This window comes from Alosa sapidissima, chromosome 6 (genome assembly GCF_018492685.1).
Source record: "Alosa sapidissima isolate fAloSap1 chromosome 6, fAloSap1.pri, whole genome shotgun sequence".
Classification (NCBI taxonomy): Eukaryota; Metazoa; Chordata; class Actinopteri; order Clupeiformes; family Clupeidae; genus Alosa; species Alosa sapidissima.
In genome coordinates, this window is record NC_055962.1 from 39573926 (window position 1) to 39598924 (window position 24999).

General features: G+C 42.5%; 1 protein-coding gene across 1 annotated transcript in view; it reads right to left on the reverse strand.

Moving 5' to 3' along the window:
- syne1a (spectrin repeat containing, nuclear envelope 1a) overlaps positions 1–24999 on the reverse strand; it is a 322712-nt gene that overhangs the window by 240180 nt on the left and 57533 nt on the right. The window contains exons 21-30 of the mRNA XM_042094571.1: positions 23515–23616; positions 23131–23334; positions 22406–22613; positions 18427–18572; positions 18132–18337; positions 11190–11324; positions 10531–10804; positions 10136–10308; positions 7753–8056; positions 5654–5818 (exon numbers count right to left, since the gene is read on the reverse strand). Of these exons, the coding sequence (XP_041950505.1) occupies positions 5654–5818; positions 7753–8056; positions 10136–10308; positions 10531–10804; positions 11190–11324; positions 18132–18337; positions 18427–18572; positions 22406–22613; positions 23131–23334; positions 23515–23616 (1917 nt within the window). The remainder of the gene's footprint in view (positions 1–5653; positions 5819–7752; positions 8057–10135; positions 10309–10530; positions 10805–11189; positions 11325–18131; positions 18338–18426; positions 18573–22405; positions 22614–23130; positions 23335–23514; positions 23617–24999) is intronic.

A 24999-nucleotide genomic window follows, 5' to 3' on the forward strand; every position in this document is an offset into this window, starting at 1 on the left:
GCTTTGATCCTCATATCAAATCTCTCACTAAGATTGCTTTTTTTCACCTCCGTAACATTGCACGCCTCCGACCCTTCCTCTCTGCTAGTGATGCAGACTTTGGTTCACTCCTTCATCATGTCCCGTCTAGATTACTGCAACTCACTTTTCCTTGGTCTCCCCATTAAAACCCTTCTAAGACTACAATATAATTGTATTGTAAGACTACAATACAATTCAAAACTCTGCAGCTACGCTCCTCACCCATACCAGACGATCAGCACACAATACCCCCATTCTCCATCAACTCCACTGGCTACCAGTTCCATCCCGGATCAAATACAAAGTAGTGTTAATTTTGTCACCTATTTTTAATTTAGTCATAGTCTTAGTCTTGTGACGAAATGTCCTTTTTAGTCTTTGTCATATTTAGTCATTCAAATATAATTTTTGTTAGTCAAGTTGTAGTCGACTAAAAGTCTCGTCATTTTAGTCTAGTTTTAGTCAAAAGAAAACTAAAGGTATCTTAGTCTTAGTCAGTTTTAGTCAACACATTTTAGTCTTTTTTTTTCTAACAAATTATTTCTGATTACCATTTGAGTCAAATAGTGTTTCACACATCTCAATTTTCCAACAATATTGTGTGTCCACAGGGCTACTCGTCTGTTATAATTACTCATTCTGATTTTTTGTCAGTCAGTATGTTTACATGCACAGGTAAGTCGAGCTACAGTTATAGCTCGGCTGGGATTTGACAATAGACCGTAAAAGATTTGACTGAACCACTGTCATATTCGTAGACCAGTGTTTCTCAAAGTGTGGTCCGGGGATCACTGGTGGTCCGCAAGCTATCCCAAGTGGTCCGCGAGCAGACGTGGTAAAATATAATATAGATGAGTTGTTTGCCAAATAACTTGTAGTTAAATCCAAACAGTTCTGCAACACTGTCTATGTAAGATATGCCAGTTTAAATCATACAGAATGAATCCTCTGACACAATAAGCAAAGTGCAAAGACAATAAGCAAGGTGGTTCAGTGAGTAGGCCTATAGACTAATTATAGGCTACTGTTGAAGTAGGTCTAATCTTTTTTTTTTTTTTTTAGCTAGGGTTAGTTAAGTGGTCCTGAAACTGAAATAGTTTGAGAAACACTGTCGTAGGCCAAACTATTAATGTTTTACTCCGCCTCGCTAGATGGCGATATGCGCCCAAACACAACACATTCCCCAAACAGACTCTCCATCTTAGCCATAACTAACTTGCTAGCGAACTTTCTATATTAGCTTACTTGCTAGCAAACTTTGCATCATCAGTCTAACTAGATGAATAGTTGACATTACATGCTGAACATTTTCGTATGGACATTCTGGGGGATGTTAATTTGTATGAGAGAAGCGTCAACTTCTGGGTATGTAGCATTGTGGCATAAAGCTTAGGTAGTTAGCTTGCTAACTCTGGCAGAAATCTCCAGTGTTCTTGTTCCATGTAGTTTTGTGTTGCAGCCACAGGATTGCAGCAGCAGCATCACGTAGACTAGCCTAAAGGAAAGCTGTTGCATATGAACTCATTCGGAATATTTTGAAAACGTAACAGCTAGATATTCTGTCTTCTCATTTTGTAGACGAACATGAAGGGAGATTTTATCTTAGTTTTTATTTCATGCAAAACATTTTAGTCTCGTCTTTTTTCGTCAACAATAATGCATCTTAAGATGGTCTTAGTCAGTGTTTCAGGACATTACTGACGTCTCGTCATCGTCTCGTCTTAGTCATGAAAAAAAAGGTCGTTGACGAACATATTTCCTCTCGACTCGTCTGACGAAATTAACACTAATACAAAGTACTACTACTCACCTTCAAAGCCCTCCACAACCTTGCTCCCCCCTACATCTGCGACCTCCTGACCCCTTACACTCCTTCCCACTCACTCATATCCTCTGACCAAAACCTCTTGGCTATCCCCCGCTCCAGACTCTCCACCCTGGGTGGCAGGTCCTTCAGTGCTTTGGCCCCCAAACTCTGGAACTCCCTCCCCCAACCTCTTCGTGCCTGTCCTTCTCTTCCTTTCTTCAAAGCACAGATCAAGACCTTTCTGCTTAATGATCACTTCTCCACACCCAACACATAGCTCCATACAGATAACTTGTCTTTGTTGTATTGTTTTGTTTGTTTGTTATTGTGTTTCCTTGCCTTCCTACTGTGTAAAGCGACCTTGGGTTTGTGAAAGGCGCTATATAAAATAAACGTATTATTATTATTATTATTTGTAGGTGAAGTAACTCAGTTGGGCCCTTATCCAACTGTTTATAATCAAGCCTGCACAGGGGCACCCAAATCTCACTGCCATAAAGAGCAATTGGCTTGATAATGGAAACCATTATCTTAAGCCAGAATTTAGTTGGTGGATTGAATTTATAAAGTTGTTTTTTGATTAAGAAATATGTCCTTTGTATTTTGATGCTAGATTAAACCTTCTTGATAATGTTACTGTCTCTCTCTCTCTCTCTCTCTCCCTCTCTCTCTCCCTCTCTCTCTTTCTCTCTCTCTCTCTCTGTCTTTCTCTCAGTCTTCCCTCTCTCTCTCCCTCTCTCTCTCCCATGTGATTTGGAAGTGGGTAGAGTGTGTGTGTGTGTGTGTGTGTGTGTGTGTGTATGTGTCCCAAGTGGGTAGAGTGTGTCTGTCCTGTGCACAGACATCAACTGGTGTGTGTACGAGGTGAGTGAGTGTCTATCCTGTGCACAGACATCAACTGGTGTGTGTACGAGGTGTGTGTGTGTCTGTCCTGTGCACAGACATCAACTGGTGTGTGTACGAGGTGAGTGAGAGTGTGTTTGTTTTAGGGAACGAATAAGTGTGTGTGAGTGAGTAAGTGTGTCTGTGTGTGTGTGAGTGTGTGTGTGTGTGTGTGTGTCTGTGTGTGTGTGTGTGTGTGTGTGTGTGTGTCTGTCTGTGTGTGTGTGTGTGTGTGTGATAGGTACTGTTTGTGTGTGTGTGTGTGTCTGTGTGTGTGAGAGGTACTGTGTGTGTGTGAGTAAGTACGTGAGTAAGTGTGTTTGTGTGTGTGTGTGTGTGTGTGTGTGAGAGAGAGATACTGTGTGTGTGTGTGTGTGAGAGAGAGGTACTGTGTGTGTGTGTGTGTGTGTGTGTGTGTGAGAGAGAGAGGTACTGTGTGTGTGTGTGTGTGTGTGTGTGTGTGTGTGAGAGAGAGAGGTACTGTGTGTGTGTGTGAGAGAGGTACTGTCCGTGTGTGTGAGTAAGTAAGTGTGTGTGTGTGTGTGTGTGTGTGTGTGTGTGTGAGAGAGAGAGAGATACTGTGTGTGTGTGTGTGTGTGTGTGTGTGAGAGAGAGATACTGTGTGTGTGTGTGAGAGAGGTACTGTCTGTGTGTGTGAGTAAGTAAGTAAGTAAGTGAGTGAGTGTGTGTGTGTATGTGTGTGTGTGTGTGTGTGTGTGTGTGTGTGTGTGTGTGTGTGAAAGAAAGAGAGAGAGAGAGAGGGACTGTCTGTGTGTGAGAGAGGTACTGTGTGTGTGTGTACTTAATATTTGAGTTTTCTGTTAGATATGTGCGATGTGGGAGGTGTTAGAAGTAGGGTTGCAAAGGGGCGGAAAATTTCCGGTAAATTTCCGGAAACTTACTGGAAACTTTCCATGGTGAGTTAAGCTGGGGAATTTTGGAAATATTCCAAATTGGAAACTTTAATGGAATTAAAGGAAATTATGGGAATTAATGGGAATTTACGTGAATTAACTGGGAATTTTTGGTAATTCCTACTTTTTCATATACAAACATTAACATTTTGTTTCATAATAACCAATATGATTTGTTTGTTCATATTTTTGCTTAGCTTAGCATACAAAGCTAGCTATCATGCTAGCGGGAATCCCATTCTCTGCCTATGGTTTACTAGCGTGCTAAGCTAGCAACACTGAAACCACTGAACTGCCCAAGATATATAAAATGATTAAAGTGTGCTACTGTCCAACTTGATCTAACTACACTGTATAGCCTGCATAATCTGATTTTAATATGTAGACTACAGATATACGCTATATTTAACATTTATTTTCTATTTGGTCTGTTATGAAATCATGCCCATTTAAGCATAGCTCAGTTTTAAGAAACTTAAATGCATGCTTAGCATTTTGTGAAAAGAAATCATTAAGGCTACATTGACAAACTCTTAACCGTGAGCTGCCTGTATATTCTCTGATTCTAATATTTACAGATATCTAGGCGATGTAAGCACAGCTCAGTTTTAAGAAATGCAGCCGAAAGACCATGTTGAATTTTGCTATAATTTATTTCAAAACCGGATTACTCTTGAACAGCTAACTATACACGGGAATGCATTACACCTCTGTGTTCGGTAAGGTCTGCGGTTTATTCTGATATATCATGTGTTGCGTGAAGAGTGTGTAGGCCTATGATATTCCACCGAGACGAATGGATGTGGAGATGTGCGCAGAGAATAATTATTACATCTCTTGAAGTTATTTTTCTCACAAACTGTTTATCACAGCAAGTGGCTAGCTAGCACCATTTAAAAGCTGAGAAAAGGCTCTTTCATGTGACACATGTGTGATGAGAGTAGCCTACTTCTAGAGGAGTTCAACAGAGAAGAATGGGTGAATTTGGACGCACTTCATGGTTGTAGTGAAGTAAAGCGGAAGCGCTGCATGCTGCGCAGGAGACTGCGGCTCACTGGTAGTTATTATAGGTAACTTAAAAACAGCGTAATTTACCCTTATAGGCTACTGCACATTACAAGATCTGTAGCCTACGAGATGATCCACAGCACTTAAGTGAGAAATTATTATTATTATTATTATAATTAATAATTATTAATTATTATAACTCTTTGTGTAGCGCATGTGAGCGCTTTTTCCCCCATTTCAACCTGAATATTGGTGGGGACATTTCAGTCGTAATTTGACATTGGTGTGGACACGTCCTTTGGTCCCCACAGAAATCTACGCCCCTGACCACGCCACTCAACAACAAAATCCGATTGGTTGGAACATTAACTGACTATCAGTTTGTTCAGTTAGAATCCCAGAAAATGGTAAAACAAGTAAAAAAATGACACAACATACCACCCCAACCAAACCTTATAGATTATGTAAGTTGTCAAGCTTAATCAGACAGATTAATCGTCCCATTACAGTTTAATTACAGTTTAATTACAGTGCAAAATGATGTTCACCAATTTGAATGAGGACAAAAGTGACGACAAGCCCATAACTGGGCAACTCTGTTTGCAAACTTCCCCCAGTTTCACTCCAGTTATTCCCACATGAGATGACATTTTCACTGGGAATTTATTTTCCCCATGCACATGAACGCACCATAGGTTTCCTTTACGTCTAGTAGCCTCTGCTGATTGCTGTGTGCAGGGTAGAAATTTGACTGAAAATGACTGAAATTGCATTAAATCAGGTTGTTTTAACTAGTATTATGCTGCAAGATGGGGTTTTGTCCACTACATTTAAGTTCGCTGTTATAGACTAACTTATTAAAAATTCCCAGTTTATTCCTATTAATTCCTGTTTATTCCCGTTAATTCCCGTATATTCCCGTTAATTCCATTGGAAAGTTTCCAACTTTGAAAATTCCCGGAATTTTGCAACCCTAGTTAGAAGAATGTGTGTAATGGTAACCATGGAAACACTTCCTTACCCGCACTTCTTCCAGCCTCTTCTCTAAGGAGGCGGAGTCTCCAGATAAATCAGACCAGCGCTGAAGCTCCTCCCCTCCTGCCAGCAGCCAATCAGACAGCTCTCTCACAGCTTCAAGGTACTGCTGATGTTCTGTCACCATGACACCTGCCAGTCTCAAGCTCTCCTGAAACACACACCACACAAACATTCATAGACACACACACAAATACGCACTCACACACACACACACACACACACACACAAATATGCACTCACACACACAAATACACACTCTCTCACACACACACACACACACACACACAAATACGCACTCACACACACACACACACACACACACACACACACACACACACACACACACACACACACACTCACAAGTCAAGTCAAGTCAAGTTTATTTAAATAGCGCATTTCATACACAGAGGTCATTCAATGTGCTTTACATCAACAAAACCAAACAATAATAACAAATAAAAGCATAGAAGGGCAATATAGTCAAATAATAGTTAAAAGGTAAAGATCATAATAAAAAGAAAACATAAAACACAAGGTAAAATCATTTAAAAATAAAGAATAATTAGTAAGCAAAAACAAAGGCAAAAGTAGTAAAAAAAAGTAATAAAAGACAAGGTAGAATAATTATGAAGGCAGATTCAGAATTTGTAACTCGGCACAGTTAGCAGAAAGCATCTGAGAACAGTTTGGTCTTAAATCTAGATTTAAAACTGGCTACAGTTGGGGCCTTTTTGATGTCATCCGAAAGTTGATTCCACAGCTGAGCCGCATAGCAGCTAAAAGCTGCTTCACCACGTTTAGTTCTAACTGTAGGTTTTACTAGCAGGTTTTTCACCTGGGACCTGAGAGGACGAGAAGGTGTGTACTGCTGAAGCATGTCTGACAGGTATTTAGGTCCTGCTCCATTTACTGATTTATAAATAAGCAATAGTGCTTTAAAGTAAATTCTGTGACTTACTGGAAGCCAGTGCAAGGACTTAAGAATTGGAGTAATGTGGTCAGTTCTTTTAGTTTTTGTTAGAATCCTAGCTGCTGCATTTTGTATCACCTGAAGCTGTTTAATAGTCTTTTTAGGAAGGCCTGTGAACAGTCCATTGCAGTAATCATCTCTGCTGGAGATAAATGCATTAATGAGTTTTTCTAAGTCATGTTTTGACATCAGCCCTCTGAGTTTGGCAATATTTTTGGGGTGGTAAAAAGCTGATTTAGTTATCACTTTCATGTGGCTGTTGAAATTTAGATCACTGTCAATTAATACACCAAGATTTTTAATAGTATCCTTTGCCTTCAACCCTTTTGTGTCAAGGAGAGTGGCAACCCTAAGTCTTTCCTCCTTTTTACCAAATATAATTACTTCAGTTTTTTCTTTGTTCAGCTGAAGAAAATTTTGAGACATCCAGGTGTTGATTTGTTCTATACACTGACACATAGATTCAAGAGGACCATAGTCGGTGACAGAGCTAAGTAAATGTGCGTGTCATCTGCATAGCTATGATATGAAATCAAACTATTTTGTCCAAGTGGGAGCATATAGAGGTTGAATAATAGTGGCCCCAACATTGACCCCCGGGGAACACCACAGGTCAAGGACGTTGGTGTTGAGGTACAGTTTCCGATGGCAACAAAGAAGCTTTCTTGTAGATATGATTTTAGCCAGTTGATGACTATGCCTGTAAATCCAACTATTGTGATATACAAATGCTGCACTAAGGTCCAGTAGCACTAGGACTGATGTTTTACCTGAACCTGTGTTTAGGCGTATGTCATTGGAAACTTTAATGAGAGCTGTTTCAGTGCTGTGATTTGCCCAAAAACCAGACTGAAAGTAATCAAAATACCCATTTGATGTTAGGAAGGTGGTTAATTGATTAAAGACTACTTTTTCAATAATTTTGCCAATAAAAGGTAGATTGGATATGGGCCTGTAATTGTTTAGGATGGATCAGGATCAGGTTATTCTTCTTGAGAAGTGGCACACACAAACACACACACACACAGAAATATGGGCGCTTTGTTGTCATTTCAGTGTTACATTAATTTTGTTACAGATCTGTGGTCATAAGCGTGAACATCAGAACTTACGTCAGCAGCCGTTCTGACATCATCAAACCTCGCCTTGAGGCAGGCTTGGGAGGCAGGGCTAAAGGCTGGGTCTCTGGTGATGTCATAGAGCTGGGCGGAGCCCTGCTCCAGGTGTGTGAGCGCCTCCCTGCGCTGCTCCAGCTGGGTCACCAGGAGGCGCACTTTTTCCCTCTGCTGCTGCTTCTCCCTCAGCCCGGCCTGTGGCTCCACCCCCCTCGCCACCTCCGCCGCCTGCAGCCACGCCTCCTGATCACCACGGCAACGCTCATGTTCCGCCCACAGCCACAGCGCTCGCTCCAGACGGCTGCAGAGAGGAGCAGCAACTCATCAACCACACACACACACACACTCACACACACTCACACACACACACACACTCACACTCACACACACAAACACACCCACCCACACACACACACACACACACACCCCACATACACCTCACACACAGGTGCACACACACACATATACACACACACACACATATATACACACACACACACACAGACACACATACACAAACACACACACACACACACACACTCACAAACTCAAGACTTCAAGGCCATCATGGATATAAAACGTTTTTTGAAAACAACGAAAGGATGGAGGGAACATAGCAAAGCTTGGAGTTATTTCAGATGGGCTACAACAAGGTAGGCAAAATTGTGGTGCTTGTCAAAACCTTAGCACAGCTGGAATAAGGCTTATAGGCTGATATTAAAGCGCACACGATGTTTAAAGCCATACACAACAGTAAATTGGAACAAAACGAAAGGTAACTTTAGCCTTTATATGGCTGTATAAAGTTGTCCAAATTAATAGGTCGTAATTAGGCGTTGTTGTTGTAAAGTTATTGCATGTAGATGTACTATATAGGCTACTAAACTTTTAGTTGACCAATGCACAAACAAAACCGGGAAACGGACAAATATTATCAAGGCTTTGAATGTTTCCATCTGTGCACAGGCTGTCTGTAGATCGGTGTGCATAGCATTCATTCATGCAGGCCTGTGGCCATGCATGCGCCCTTAAAATAGCATCTGAATTTGCGCCACTGACTTTAGACCAGGAGGTTCTGTGGTCTGTGGCTGAATTGTTTTCTGAAACTGCAAAATATCAACAGGGACTGTTTGCGCCGGAATACGCCCCCTCTTTTCGCTGAAACGCCCCCGTGGGCGCACATGTACCTGTGGAGGGAAAATTCCAATATGTGCTGACTGCAAAATAGGAAAGACAAAAGCGCGAGTATACAAAGTCAATTGCGCTAGAGTGAAAAATAGAGCCCACAGACTGTAAGTTGGGAACAGTGTGTGATGTACTCTCCCCAAGTGCACACCAGCCAACAGACAGACAGACATACAGAAAGTTGTAAAGATGATTTTGACTTTTTACTATAAATAGAATGTTCTCCTTCTCCTCTGTCTACAGTTAGCTTTGGCTATCTAACTGACCAATGAAAATATATTTGATCACCTATCATCTATTTTATACACCCTCCATTAGTGGCAGTATTGAGCATGAATTGCTTATAGTAACTTCACTCAACTGCAGAAGAAGCCCACAAAGGCTGCTACCAAGGGGGGGTGAGCGAACATCCGGAAAGCATACCCCCTAAGGGAAGCTCTGAAGCTAACAAGCATTCACCTGCCACTAGCGTTCACCTGCCGCTAGCATTCACCTGCCGCTAGCATTCCAAGCCTTCACCTGCCGCTAGCATTCCATTGACCAGGGAAGCTCTGAAGCTAACAAGCCTTCACCTGCCGCTAGCATTCACCTGCCGCTAGCATTCCAAGCCTTCACCTGCCGCTAGCATTCCATTGACCAGGGAAAATAGGAAAGACAAACGCGCGAGTATAAAGAAAAAACTGCGCTGGAGTGCAAGATAGAGCCCTTACACACATTACCCTTATATATATATATATATATATATATATATATGTCATTTCCTTCCTCTGTGTGTGTGTGTGTGTGTGCGCACCTGTGTGTGGTGTGTGTGTGTGTGTGTGTGTGTGTGTGTGTGTGCACCTGTGTGTGGGGTGTGTGACGTGTCTGTGTGTGTGTATGTGTGTGTATGTGTGTGTGTGTGTGCACCTGTGTGTGGGGTGTGTGACGTGTCTGTGTGTGTGTGTGTGTGTGTGTGTGCACCTGTGTGTGGTGTGTGTGTGTGTGTGTGTGTGTGTGTGTGTGTGTGTGCACCTGTGTGTGGTGTGTGTGTGTGTGTGTGTGTGTGTGTGTGCACCTGTGTGTGTGCACCTGTGTGTGGTGTGTGTGTGTGTGTGTGTGTGTGTGTGTGTGTGTGTGTGAACCTGTGTGCACCTGTGTGTGGAGTGTATATGTATGTGCACCTGTGTATGTGGGGTGTGTGACGTGTGTGTGTTACCTGTGTTGCCTCATGGCAGATATGAGGAGCCCCGCCCACTCGTCTTCCACTTCCTGTATGGCAGCCAACATCACTTTCTGTGCGGCGTCTCCACAGCTGCGGCTGGCCACACCCCCCCGACCCACCACCATGTTGATGCGCACCTCCCCCTCTCCCTTCAGCAACAGCACCTCCTGCACACACACACACATACACATGAGTTAACACACACACACACATACACATGAGTTAACACACAAGGCACACATCACACATACACACACACACACACACACACACGAGTTAACACACAAGCCAGTATGTGTGGTGTGTGTGTGTAGTGTGTGTGTGTGTGTGTGTGTTAGTGTGTGTGTATATGTGTGTGTGTATGTGTGTGGTGTGTGTGTGTGTGTCACCTGCACTCTTTGCAGTCTCTCCTGCAGTTGTGTCCTGCTACCCTGCGTGCCCTGGTGTGTGTGTAGAGTGTTGCGTAGCTGCTGGATCCAGACCCTGATGCCTCTGATCTGCTGCCCCAGCAGCAGGCCCTCTAGGCAGCCACGGCGCCGTGTGCTCACCCCCTCCAGCACCGCATGGAGCCGCCTCTGCACACACACACACGCCTGCTGCCCCCACGGCCAACCACCATCAGCCAGCACCTCCGCATCCACACACACACGCTCCAGAGACGGCCTACAGAGAGGAGGAGAGAGGAGAGGAGAGGAGAGTTGGAGAGGAGGAGAGAGGGGAGAAGAGGAGGAGATGGGAGGAGAGGAGAAGAGAGGAGAGGAGAGGAGAAGAGAGGAGAGGAGAGGAGGAGAGAAGAGGAAAGGAGGAGAGAGGGGAGAGAGGAGAGGAGAGGAGGAGATGGGAGGAGAGGAGGATAGAGGAGGAGAGGAGAGGTGGGGAGAGGAGAGGAGAGGAGAAGGAGAGGAGGGTAGAGGAGAGGAGGAGAGGAGAGGAGAGGAGAAGAGAGGAGGATGTGATGAGGTGGATGATATGAAACAAACACACACACACACACGCACACACACACACACATGCACACACACACACACACACACACACACACACTCACCTCCTCAGCAGTAGTTGTGTGTGGAGCTGCTCCAGTCTCTCCTGCTCTCTCTCTCCCTCTGGAAGCTCCTCCCACTCCAGCTTCTGTTCCATCTGCTGCAGCCAGAAACCTAGACCCTCCACACACACTTCCACCCTGCACACACACACACACACACACATTAACACACACTTCCACCCTGCACACACACACACACACATTAACACACACACTTCCACCCTGCACACACACACACACACACACACACACACACACATTAACACACACTTCCACCCTGCACACACACACACACACACACACACACACACACACATTAACACACACTACCACCCGGCACACACACACACACACACACACTTTAACGCACGCACACGCACACACACACACGTATATAAATCCATCCTGTTGGAGGTTGTGTGAAGTGAGTGTAACTCCCCCTGCAGTGCCTGACCTGTGCTGTAGGGCGGCGCTGTGCTCTAGCCTCTGCTCTCTCTCTCTCAAGGCTGTGATATGCTCCTCCGTCACATTTGCGCGTGTGGAGGACGTGCGTCATTTTTGACGCGTACACGAAGCATACTCCAACTTCTGCTGTCCTGAATGCGCGTTAGATCATTAAGGTTAGCGCCTGCTCACTACGGATTAACTGTGATACTCTGCCCCACCAACTGGGGGCGGTATGTCGAACCTGAAAGTAGGACACAACCACCAAAGAAGCCTGAAACGCCTGAAGAAAAGAAGAAGGTGGGATGTGGGATGTGCGAGCACTGAACGAAGGAAGAGCCAGTGAAGGAGTATTCCACACGTGTGTGCACAAGATGAGGAGAAGCACCACGAGTACTTTCACCTGTCTGCTGTTAGATGAAGAGAAGCAGCACGAGTACTTTCACCTGTCTGCTGTTAGATGAGGAGAAGCAGCACGAGTACTTTCACCTGTCTGCTGTTAGATGAGGAGAAGCAGCACGAGTACTTTCACCTGTCTGCTGTTAGATGAAGAGAAGCAGCACGAGTACTTTCACCTGTCTGCTGGGAAGTTTGATAAGTTGGCCCATCGCATCGCTCCATTTATCATCCACCAGAACACACACAGCACACCTGTTACTATAGCTGAGAGACTTGTGTTACAACCACCCGGCTCGTTCTGGGTGATTTTAACATAGGGAGACCACACGTGGATAAAGAGTTAACAAAAAATATGTATTTATTAAAGTAAATAAATTAATTAATAGTCAGTATTAATGAGATGGTAAGAAAACAAAGGTGTGGTGTACATCAGCGTAATGTGCTAAACCCAAACAAAGGCGAAGCATGTAGCAATGGAGAGAGGGAACCCTGAACTTCAGCCAGGTAGCCTCTTTTATAGTGCAGGTGCCCCAATCAGGTGATCAGCAGCACCTGTGTCCTGACTCCTCCCTGCAAACCAGAGAAAGACAGACAGGTAGGCAGAGACCGGCAGGGGCGCAACACTTGCTTATTACTTATTACATACGTCCCTCTATACATACATACATCCCTATATACATACATATACATACATCCCTATATACATACATCCCAATATAGATACATATACATACATCCCTATATACATACATATACATACATCCCTATATACATACATATACATACATCCCTATATACATACATATACATACATCCCTCTATACATACATATACATACATCCCTATATACATACATCCCTACATACATCCCTATATACATACATCCCTATATACATACATATACATACATCACTATATACATAAATCCCTATATACATACATATACATACATCCCTATATACATAAATCCCTATATACATACATCCCTATATACATACATATACATACATCCCTATATACATACATATACATACATCCCTATATACATACATCCCTATGTACATACATCCCTATATACATACATATACATACATCCCTATATACATAAATCCCTATATACATACATCCCTATATACATACATATACATACATCCCTACATACATCCCTATATACATACATATACATACATCCCTCTATACATACATATACATACATCCCTATATACATACATCCCTATATACATACATCCCTATATACATACATATACATACATCCCTATATACATACATATACATACATCCCTATATACATACATCCCTATGTACATACATCCCTATATACATACATATACATACATCCCTATATACATAAATCCCTATATACATACATCCCTATATACATACATATACATACATCCCTACATACATCCCTATATACATACATATACATACATCCCTCTATACATACATATACATACATCCCTATATACATACATCCCTATATACATACATCCCTATATACATCCCTATATACATACATCCCTCTATACATACATATACATACATCCCTATATACATACATCCCTATATACATACATCCCTATATACATCCCTATATACATACATCCCTATATACATACATATACATACATCCCTATATACATAAATCCCTATATACATACATCCCTATATACATAAATCCCTATATACATACATCCCTATATACATACATCCCTATATACATACATATACATACATCCCTATATACATACATATACATACATCCCTATATACATACATCCCTATGTACATACATCCCTATATACATACATATACATACATCCCTATATACATAAATCCCTATATACATACATCCCTATATACATACATATACATACATCCCTATATACATACATCCCTATGTACATACATCCCTATATACATACATATACATACATCCCTATATACATAAATCCCTATATACATACATCCCTATATACATACATATACATACATCCCTATATACATACATATACATACATCCCTATATACATACATCCCTATGTACATACATCCCTATATACATACATATACATACATCCCTATATACATAAATCCCTATATACATACATCCCTATATACATACATCCCTATATACATACATATACATACATCCCTATATACATAAATCCCTATATACATACATCCCTATATACATACATATACATACATCCCTATATACATACATATACATACATCCCTATATACATACATCCCTCTACTTGCTTATTAGGCTGCTTATAGCTGAGTGACTCGGTGCCGCGAGGGCAGGGTCGTAACCAGGGTAGGAATTTCACGGCGGCCACGACGGCCATGGCCGTCGTAGCCCCTTGGGTTGGCCGTGAGGCCCCTTTGAAAATCAGAGGTTTACAGGCCACCGTGGCCTTGGTGCCCCCTTCTTTCAATATTCTGCTTTGCGTCCTACTAATAGCGATTTTTATTTAGCCTGTGACCTGTCAAAATTATCTTAGCATTCACAGCGCAAATTAATTTAGTCTTTTACGCAGTGGAGAAAGTGACAGCGCAAAAAAGAAAGTGGGTCCAAATTCACCCATTCATCTCAGTTGAACTACTCGCGAAGTAGCCTATTCATCACACAGACATCACAAGTATCACATGAAAGAGCTTTTTCTCAGCTTTTAAACGATGTTAGCCGATAATTGCTGTGTTGAACGGTTCGCGGGTAAAGTAAATAATTTAATTCAATTTAATCATACATTCTACTGAAGGTTTTGCGTCCCATGATCTCCCTACCCATTAATCTCGGTGGAATACTTTACGAACCATTCTTTTAACACATGACAAACCATATATCAGAATAAACAGGAGACCTTACCGAACACAAAGGTGTAAAGCAGTCCCCTGTACAGTTAGCCGTTCCAGAGTAATCCAGTTTTGAATTTGCAGTAAAGTTCGACATACATGGATGTCTCCAAATTTGGGCTTTAAGTTTTACAACGTGTTTAAATTGTTCCACATGATTTCATAACGGGCCAAATGCAAAATAAATGTTACAAATATCGCCTAGATATTGGTAAATCAGAGGACAGCTGACTAAGAGTTTGTGAAAGTAGCCTTAATGATCACAAAATGCTAAGCATGCATCTAGGCTATTTGAGTTTCTTAAAGCTGAGCTGTGCTTAAATTGTTCAATACACGATTTCATAACAGGCCAAATATAAAATACATGTTATAGCCTAGATATCTGTAAATATTAGATGATCAGATGATTTACAGTTCTATGTAATATGTCATGTTTCATGTTTTTGTAATGTTTGTAATGCCCCCAGAATGGTGAAATTCCAAGCCTGGTCGTAACACTTGCTTATTAGGCTAGCGAGGGCAGCAATATTGGTGCGATACAAAGTAAAGACATTTTTCAACACAGCAGTGCCATGGTAAGAAAAAGTTGTGTGTACAGATGTCCTCAATTAAATTTGTATTGAGTCTTCACACCTGCCTCATTCCAAAAAAGTATGAACCAAAAACCTGTAATTATGACATGTCAATAAAAGTTTTGAAGTAGCCTAACTCTTTGTGTTCATAATGTTAATGTCTCACTGTGATAATCAGTGGCGTCATGCCCATTGAAATAAAGGGGGCACTCCACACACACACACACACACACACACACACACACTAGTACACAGCCATGTAACTCACACTCTACACACACACAGGTATCCCTTCTCTACACACAGTGGCGTCATGCCCATTGAAATAAAGGGGGCACATGCCCCCTCAGATTTTTCCTCCCTGATCATTGTTTTGATCATAACTTTGTTCCTATTATGCTCCATAATAAGCCAGAGCCCATAACGACTCAAATGCATCTTCTGGATGTGGAATAAACCAAAATAGCTGAAGACCCGTCAGCATTAGCCCTTTTCCTAAAATTGGTGTCTGTGTATGTTCCTGTAACAACTCACACACGCATTGAGCTCTCAATGTTTTGCTTGTGTTGAACTGTTAAAGTTAATGCTACAGTTTGAAGAGTTGAACTGTTACAGTTACAGTTTAAACAGATACAGTCAATCGTGTTGAAGTGGTAAGTAGTCTAGCTAAGCAATAAAAAGTAGTGGAATTATTTGTGGTTGACCAGGAAATTTTGACTTGGCGATCAATTAGTTAGAACAATGGATTTGATGTTGGCCACGAATTCAGAGCATTGCGTTAACGTTAGCCTACATGGTGTCAGTGTAACGTAGCCTAGGCTACTCTTAAACATATTACAAATATTTGGCAAAGTCTCCTGGTTCAATTGTTTCCAGTTTCATAGAAACAAGGGTGATTTGCAGTGACTAGGCTACAAAATCCAACCTAATAACATTAGGCCTACCAAGGCATTGCGTTGGATGTTTCTCAATCTCCACTTGTTCTCTTCACGTATGTGGCAGCTAATCCATGTAGTGAAAAGGGATACCCTTTTAAAAGGAGGCCTAAAGTTGTTTTATATACATAGGATAGCTATGTATGACCGTGATGTAGAGGGCAAGAAAGTATAATAGTCTTTCTCATGTGCTCATAACTTAGGTTATCAGGTCACTTGCTCATGATTTGCCGGTAGCAACTTACAAATAAGGTAGGCCTAGCCTATTGCTTGCCATAATGGTAATGAAAAATATATTACTAGTAGTAAAATATTCAAATATTTAGTGTTAACCTTACTCAGCACTGAAACCTGTCAAACTTCGTTCAAAGTCCTTCATCACATGAATTAAGATTAAACTAATTCAATTTCTGAGCACCACAAAGTCAGACCTCAGCAACTTTTTTAATGTAAGATTGTTCTTAGGTCACATATCAATCAAATCATAACAACTGCAATGGTACTGTTTTTAAAATCATGTGTAGTACGCCTACGTGTAAATTTGTGTGTCTAAACATGTTTTAATGAGCTTACACTCAGCTGAATTTGAGCTTACAGTTCTTTCACCAACCTATCTTACAAAATAGATACTTTAGCTTAGTCCTCAGATAGATAAGGGTTGCTGCTTGCTCTGTTAAGGTATTTCTGTCCCTTCCAAACTGCATTGAAATGGTATGTTTAGCAGCCAGAATTTCAAAATTTCCAGGGGGAGAAATCTCCGGCCCCCCTCTAACATGACCCCCCCCCCCCCCCGAAAAAAAAATGCCTGATTGTGCCCCCTCTGAATTTCAAGATTTGAGTTGAGCATTGTTCAGGAGGAACCATTTTTAAACGCTCATTTTTAAAAGATGCATTTAATCCGAAGTCAAGTCAGCTCTCTATGCAGGGAGTAGGGCTGTCACTTTTTATTCAAACATGACGTGAAATATAAGTAGTCGAACTATAAATAAACTATTCGGTTTTTAGTGCCATGTGTAGCGCATTTCTACAGTCTATGATTAGTTTGTTTTTTATTTTATTGTTTGCCATCTCATCCAGTGCTCTATGATCCAGTGCTCATGACCAAATCAAGGCAATAATAGCCAGTAGCCAGTGGAGCCAGAGCCCATGCAGCCACCCTGTTTTGAAAATGGAAGCTAACGCACAGAACGGCCAGCCTGAGCGGACAATTAAGTCCCCAACTCATCTAAAATGTGATGTCTTGAAATACTTTGGGTTCTACACCATAGATGGTAAAGTAACCGTTAAAGATAATGTTAAAGAATCTGTATCTGTGGATTGTGGCTTTACATCGGTCAAAGTTGACTCCATGTCGTGGTGTTTCACGTAACTTGATAGCCAAGCAAGCTGAGGACAGGCGCTCTGCTTCTGCGCTTCTTCGTTCTTCTTCTGTCTAGGTTTGTTTCTAGGTTTTAAGTGTTGTTCTTCTATGTGGTCCACCTACTGGAGGGGAGTGATTACAGCAGTTTCGTTTCACACATGCGCAGTCTACGCGTCAAATTGACGCGCGGTCTTAAATTTCAGTCGACTCAAAAACGTGACGCATGCCGTAAAAACGCGCTCACCAGTGCCACGTGCGCGGGACGCAGACGCGGGAGCGTACCATTGCCTTCACACACACACACACACACACTTCAACCCTGCACACACACACACACACTGCAGTGCCTGACCTGTGCTGTAGGGCGGCGCTGTGCTCCAGGCTCTGCAGGCTCTGCTGGCTCTCCTCCACAAAGGCAGCCCAGGCCCTGCGGCAGGAGAGCAGCTGCTCCTCCACGTGCCCCGCGGCTGAGGGGGGCAGATGGAGCAGCAACATCCCCCCCTCTTCACACACGGAGCCCAGGCGCTCCTCACCCACGCGCAGGCACTCTAGTGCCCCCTGGGGCACAGGGGAGGAAGCGCAGGGTAAGTCCAGGGGTTCCACACACACACCGTCATACACACTCAGGCCCTGAGGACGTCGAATACCTTCAGCTCCTGTAACCTGTCTGCCATAAGGACCCAGGCCTCTGATTGGTCAGGGCAGCCTTTGACTCTGGCCTCTGATTGGTCCGAGAGGTCTTTAATGTTATCCTTCTGCTCAGTTAGCCAGCGGTGAAAATCCTGTGTGATCTCTGCATTAGGAGGAGAGAGGAGAGAGGAGAGGAGGAGGAGGAAAGAGGAGAGGAGAGGAGGAGGAGGAGAGGAGGAAGAGAGAGGAGAGGAGGAGGAGAGGAAAGGAGGGGGAGAGGAAGAGAGGAGGAGGGGGAGAGAGTAGAGGAGGAAGGGAGAGGAGAGGAGGGGGAGAAAACAGAGCTATGAAGGAGGACAAATTGTTTTGTGAGGGTGTGTCTAGTGTCTAGGTTCAGAAGCTCTGGGTTGCTATGGAAATTACAGTCAACAAACCTCCAGGGAAAAGTGAAGAACAAGATGTCAGCCATTTGTTAGAAATTCTTTGTTGTAAGTTAACAGTTCTGACAATGCATTACAAGGTATTCTAACCCTAACCCACCGCATTACAAGGTATTCTAACCCTAACCCACCTCATTACAAGGTATTCTATGCATACAAATGTAGGAACAAGAGGTGGGACCCTATTGTTTCACCAACTGATTTACAGTTTTTCTCGATTGCTTTTACCTGCTTAAGTAAACTAGAACCCACTTGGTCTTCATGACTACTTTCTTTGCACAGCAGAAGTCATCTCTTGCGAATGTGTTCACACATTTTCATTGGGTTCACACATTTCTCACACCCTTTTGCAAAACAGTTAGCACAGCTGTCATTCAAAAGCCCCAAACTCTATTGGTTTTCCCGTGCTAAACAAAAGGAAAACATCTTTTCACAGGTGGTATAGATTCCTTGCATAAGTCTGAATCTCTGATACACCTGTGTGAAACTCCTTTGCACAATTCTTCAATCAGCAATCATTCATTATACATAAGAGATGTCTGTTCTGTGTTGCTATTTGCAAGTATGGATCTAATGCACATTTAGACAAAGTACTGTATTGCCTATTTGGTGGAGAAAACAGTACAAAAGGTGTTTACTGTAGGTCTATTTCGATGAAAAATGACAAGTTGTAGTTCAATTAAAATGTTTTATTCAGTACATTTTGTCTTTTCACAGTTTTTTTCTGATAGGCCTACCAGAAAAAATGAGAAAGTAATGGAACAGACATAGCAAAAATGCTCATTTTGAGAACTAGATTTTGCATTTTGTTGTCCAGTGTGTAATGATTGATTAAAGAGTGTTTTTTAATTGGCAACAAGTTGTAGTGTTTGAAGGCAAGATTTGCTTTTGCTGCATGTTTTAAGTGTTTTGAGAGAGTAACAGCCTTTTGCAAGCAAAATGTGTCATTTTGTCCAGAGTGCTTTTGTTCAGACACGGGTGTTAACTGTTTTGAGAGTGTGATTTCAGAGTTGACACAGGTATCAAAACGATCGAGAAAAACTGTAATGAGATAGAAATAGGTCAGAACTGCCTACTGTACTGTGCACTTCTATGGATTTTGTTTGCTGTTGATGGGCACAGCCATTTTGAAAACTTCAAACTTGGGGTACCTTGTACCTGAGGTTCAAAAAGGTTACTGACTTGAAGTTATAACTTCAGGAGGCATTATAAATGAAACTTCCTTTTTGTAACTGGGAAATTATGACTTAACCTTCTAACACTGTTCCGGTCAAAAATGACCGATTTACACATTCCCTGTACCATAAATATGGCATTTTTCATCAGATTGCCTCAAGATCTTATGATATCCTTCACAAAAGGCGTTTGAACACATAGAATTGATTAGGGCTACTTCCGTTGAATTTTGAGTGATTTATTCAACTTAGAAACACTTTTTTTTGTTCACAGTCAAAAATGACCGCCATAGGAAATGATTGGGAAAGAGTATCATTTTCATCCAGGAGATAAAAGACATCTCTCTCCACACACTCCTACAACTTACCACCAATGTTCCCACACACATGCATGCATGGACACACACACCCACACACACACACACACAAACAGACACACATAAAGCACACACACACATGTACACCCACTGACACACACTCAGTACATGTTGTCAGTTCATGTTGTCATGTTGCCACTCGTGTGTGTGAACCACCAATGTTCGCACACATATGCATTGACGCACATACAGAAACACAACCACCCACACACACACAAACAGACACACACACACATGAACACACACACACACACACACACACACACACACACACACACACACACACACACAAACAGACACACACACACATGAACACACACACACACACACACACACACAGTTCATATTGTCAGTTCATGATGTCATGTTGCCACATGTGCATGTGAATCACTATTGTTTGCACACACATGCATGTATGCACACACATACACCCACTCTCTCTCTCTCTCTCTCTCTCACACACACACACACACACACACACACACACACACAGTTCATGTTAGTTCATGTTGTCATGTTTCCACTGTGCATGTGAACCACCAGTGAGTGTTTGCACACATTCACGCACATACAGAAACACACACACCCACACACACAAACACACATGTTGTAGATGTTAATTATCTAATAAGGTTCTGTTTACAATAAATGTTCTATTAAATAATACTTTTTGTCATGGTATTGGTATTTAAGAGCAGTTAAAACTGTCCGGTCAAATTTGACCGTGAACAGTATATTAAGGGGGGTAGCAATGAACAGTGTTTAAAGGTTAAACTGGGATGCACCATTACACTGCACTGCAGACAGACTAGTGTCCCAGTCACGCTCCTCACACATCCATTAGTGCCCCAGCACCTCACACATCCACTAGTGCCCCCCACACATCCACTAGGAATCAGCCAATTTACTGGATGTCTTACTGGATGTGTTTCCTCTGATTTTGTTATTCTGTGTACTGGTCCTTTATTCTGGTCTTGTGTGCTGGTCATATGTGCTGTGCTGGTCCTATATGCTGGTCATGTGTACTGGTCATGTGTGCTGGTCCTATATGCTGGTCATGTCTACTGGTCCTGTGTGCTGGTCCTATATGCTGGTCATGTGTACTGGTCCTGTGTGCTGGTCATGTGTGCTGGTCCTATATGCTGGTCCTATATGCTGGTCATGTGTACTGGTCCTGTGTACTGGCCATGTGTGCTGGTCCTATATGCTGGTCATGTGTGTTGGACATGTGTGCTGGTCCTATATGCTGGTCATGTGTGCTGGTCCTATATGCTGGTCTTGTGTGCTGGTCATGTGTGCTGGTCCTATATGATGGTCATGTGTGCTGGTCATGTGTGCTGGTCCTATATGCTGGTCATGTGTGTTGGACATGTGTGCTGGTCATGTGTGCTGGTCCTATATGCTGGTAATGTGTGCTGGTCCTATATGCTGGTCATGTGTGTTGGACATGTGTGCTGGTCCTATATGCTGGTCATGTGTGCTGGTCCTATATGCTGGTCTTGTGTGCTGATCATGTGTGCTGGTCATGTGTGCTGGTCCTATATGCTGGTCCTATATGCTGGTCATGTGTGCTGGTCCTATATGCTGGTCCTATATGCTGGTCATGTGTGCTGGTCCTATATGCTGGTCCTATATGCTGGTCTTGTGTGCTGATCATGTGTGCTGGTCATGTGTGCTGGTCCTATATGCTGGTCCTATATGCTGGTCCTATATGTTGGTCATGTGTGCTGGTGCTATATGCTGGTCATGTCTGCTGGTCATGTGTGCTGGTCCTATATGCTGGTCTTGTGTGCTGGTCATGTGTGCTGGTCCTATATGCTGGTCCTATATGCTGGTCATGTGTGCTGGTCATGTGTGCTGGTCCTATATGCTGGTCCTATATGCTGGTCATGTGTGCTGGTCCTATATGCTGGTCCTATATGCTGGTCATGTGTGCTGGTCCTATATGCTGGTCCTATATGCTGGTCATGTGTGCTGGTCCCATCCCCCACATCTCTCACTCACCAGAGATGTGTAGCTGTAGCTCCCCCTGCAGGTCGCTGGAGGCACGTGAGCAGCGCAGGGCGGCCATGTCCCTTCTTCTGACCAGGTCAGTCAGCTCTTCACTGAGGTGGCCCAGCTCCTGGGAGGGGTGAGACCTATGGAGCATACTCAGTTTGGCCTGCGCCTCATCCAGAGAAAGCTGCTGCTGACTGAGGTCCCCTTTAATTTCCTGTGGCGGAGTTAAAGCAAGAAACAACCCTCAGATCCAAACCATGCAGAAACAGAAAGTGTGTGTAGTGTGTTTTTGTGTAGTGTGTGTTTGTGTAGTGTGTGTGTGTAGTGTGTGTTTGTGTAGTGTGTGTGTGTTTGTGTAGTGTGTGTTTGTGTAGTGTGTAGTGTGTGTGTGTAGTGCGTAGTGTGTGTGTGTTTGTGTAGTGTGTGTTTGTGTAGTGTGTGTGTGTAGTGTGTGTTAGTGTAGTGTGTGTGTGATCCAAACAGATCCAAACCATGCAGAAACAGAAAACTCTGTAACTCTACATAGTCCTGCAAGGCTAACACATCTGTAGTAAACTGATGTTTGTATTTAGACACATCTGTAACAAACTGATGTTTGTATTTAGACACATCTGTAGCAAACTGATGTTTGTATTTAGACACATCTGTAGCAAACTGATGTTTGTATTTAGACACATCTGTAGCAAACTGATGTTTGTATTTGTAGGTGTCACATATAGGGAGTGGTGAACCTTCAGTCTGCTGATGTTCTCAGGGTTTGATACCAGAAGCAGGTCTGAAACCTTGTCCTCCACGTTCTTAAGACGCAGTGCACCTTGGGAGATGAAGTCCTCCAGCTGCTGCTTCTGTGAGCTGTAGTCTTCCAGGGATCTGCTGATGCGCGCGTACGCCGCATGTGCCTGACACAGCTTCCTCCTCAGGCCCTCCTCCACCTGCTGCAGCCAGACACACACCTGAGCAACACTGGTTCTAATGAAGCAGGCCAGACACACACCTGAGCAACACTGGTTCTAATCAAGCAGGCCAGAGAACACCATGTGTGTGTAAGGTTCTAATGAAGCAGGCCATTACACCTGCAGCTCAGCATGTAATACCTGCAGCTCAGTGTGTAATACCTGCAGCTCAGCGGGTACTTCCTGGTTGTTTCTTCTCTGGGAGAGTTTGGTGAGTTGTTCATGTAGAGAAGCCAGCTGCACATCCATGGCATCTATCTCTAGCTGAGCACACACACACACACACACATGATCACACACACACACACACACACACACATGATCTTTATTCACACATATCTACCTGATCACACACACACACACACACACACACACACACACACACACACACACACACACACATGATCTTTATTCACACATATCACACACACACACACATACAGTACACATCATACACAAACATTATCTCACATGAACTTTCTGACACTAAATAGGATTCATGCATTATCATATTGGATATGTAACTATCCCACCTCTTTGTAACATACACCTCAGGTGGCGTTAAACACCATGTTCTATTCTCTACACCTAACTAACTCATTCATTTATCATGTAAACAGACCTTACTGTCCTGTACTGACCCTAGGCAGATGGATCAGGCTCTTGAGTCGTGGATCTGCTAAAGGTTTCTATCTACATGAATTTCCCCTGGGGATCAATAAAGTATCTATCTATCTATCTATCTATCTATCTACATGTATCTCCCCTGGGGATCAATAAAGTATCTATCTATCTATCTATCTATCTATCTACATGTATCTCCAATTCTCCCCTATTACTCATCAGCCTTCTTTTCTTCTCTTCTTTTCTCTGATTGTTTAACACTCTGTAAAGCGCCATGAGTCATGTGCAATGTTTTGGCACTCTATAAGTGATATTAAATTGTAAATTGAAAATGGTAAAATCTCTATTCACACATCACAAGCTGTCTTAACCCTTAGAACCCTAAGCTGTTTTTAGGGCATTTTCACTACCTTTATTCATAAGGATTTATTCTGGTCATTGTGAGTGCCACACACACATATTATATATATTGTTTTTTTCAGCAGAGTCTAGGCTGATTGATTTTAGCTAGCATTGATTTTATTTTGATTTTTAAAGAATTAAAATATAAAAAGCGTATTATAAAAATTCTTATATTTTGACCTGTATCTCACCATAGCAAGCTCATAGCTCTACATGCATTTCATGTGTGTGTAGGCCAGACTGTCCTGAATCGGGCAATATAATTGCCATGTTGGAGGAATACTCTGGGGCTGAGCAATTTACAGAAATATTTGGTGTGTGATTTATGGAAATAAATGCCATTTTTTATTTAATGATGAAAAATGACCTTTCCGAGCTCCATATCTATGACACGAACTGATCTGACCTGATTTGACCCAAGTTTGCGTGTTAGCATGTGTGCCATAATGATTCTCAACCCTTTACTGCATTGCCATGAACAAAGTAAAGGCAAAAAAGGTGTTTCTTTGTTCAACAAATTGGGATGCAATGTAAGCCTTGAATTGGATGCCATGCAGGAATTTGCTAGGATCTCAAAACCGGATTATGAACATGCTTTGCCGTAGAGAAAAACACGATAGC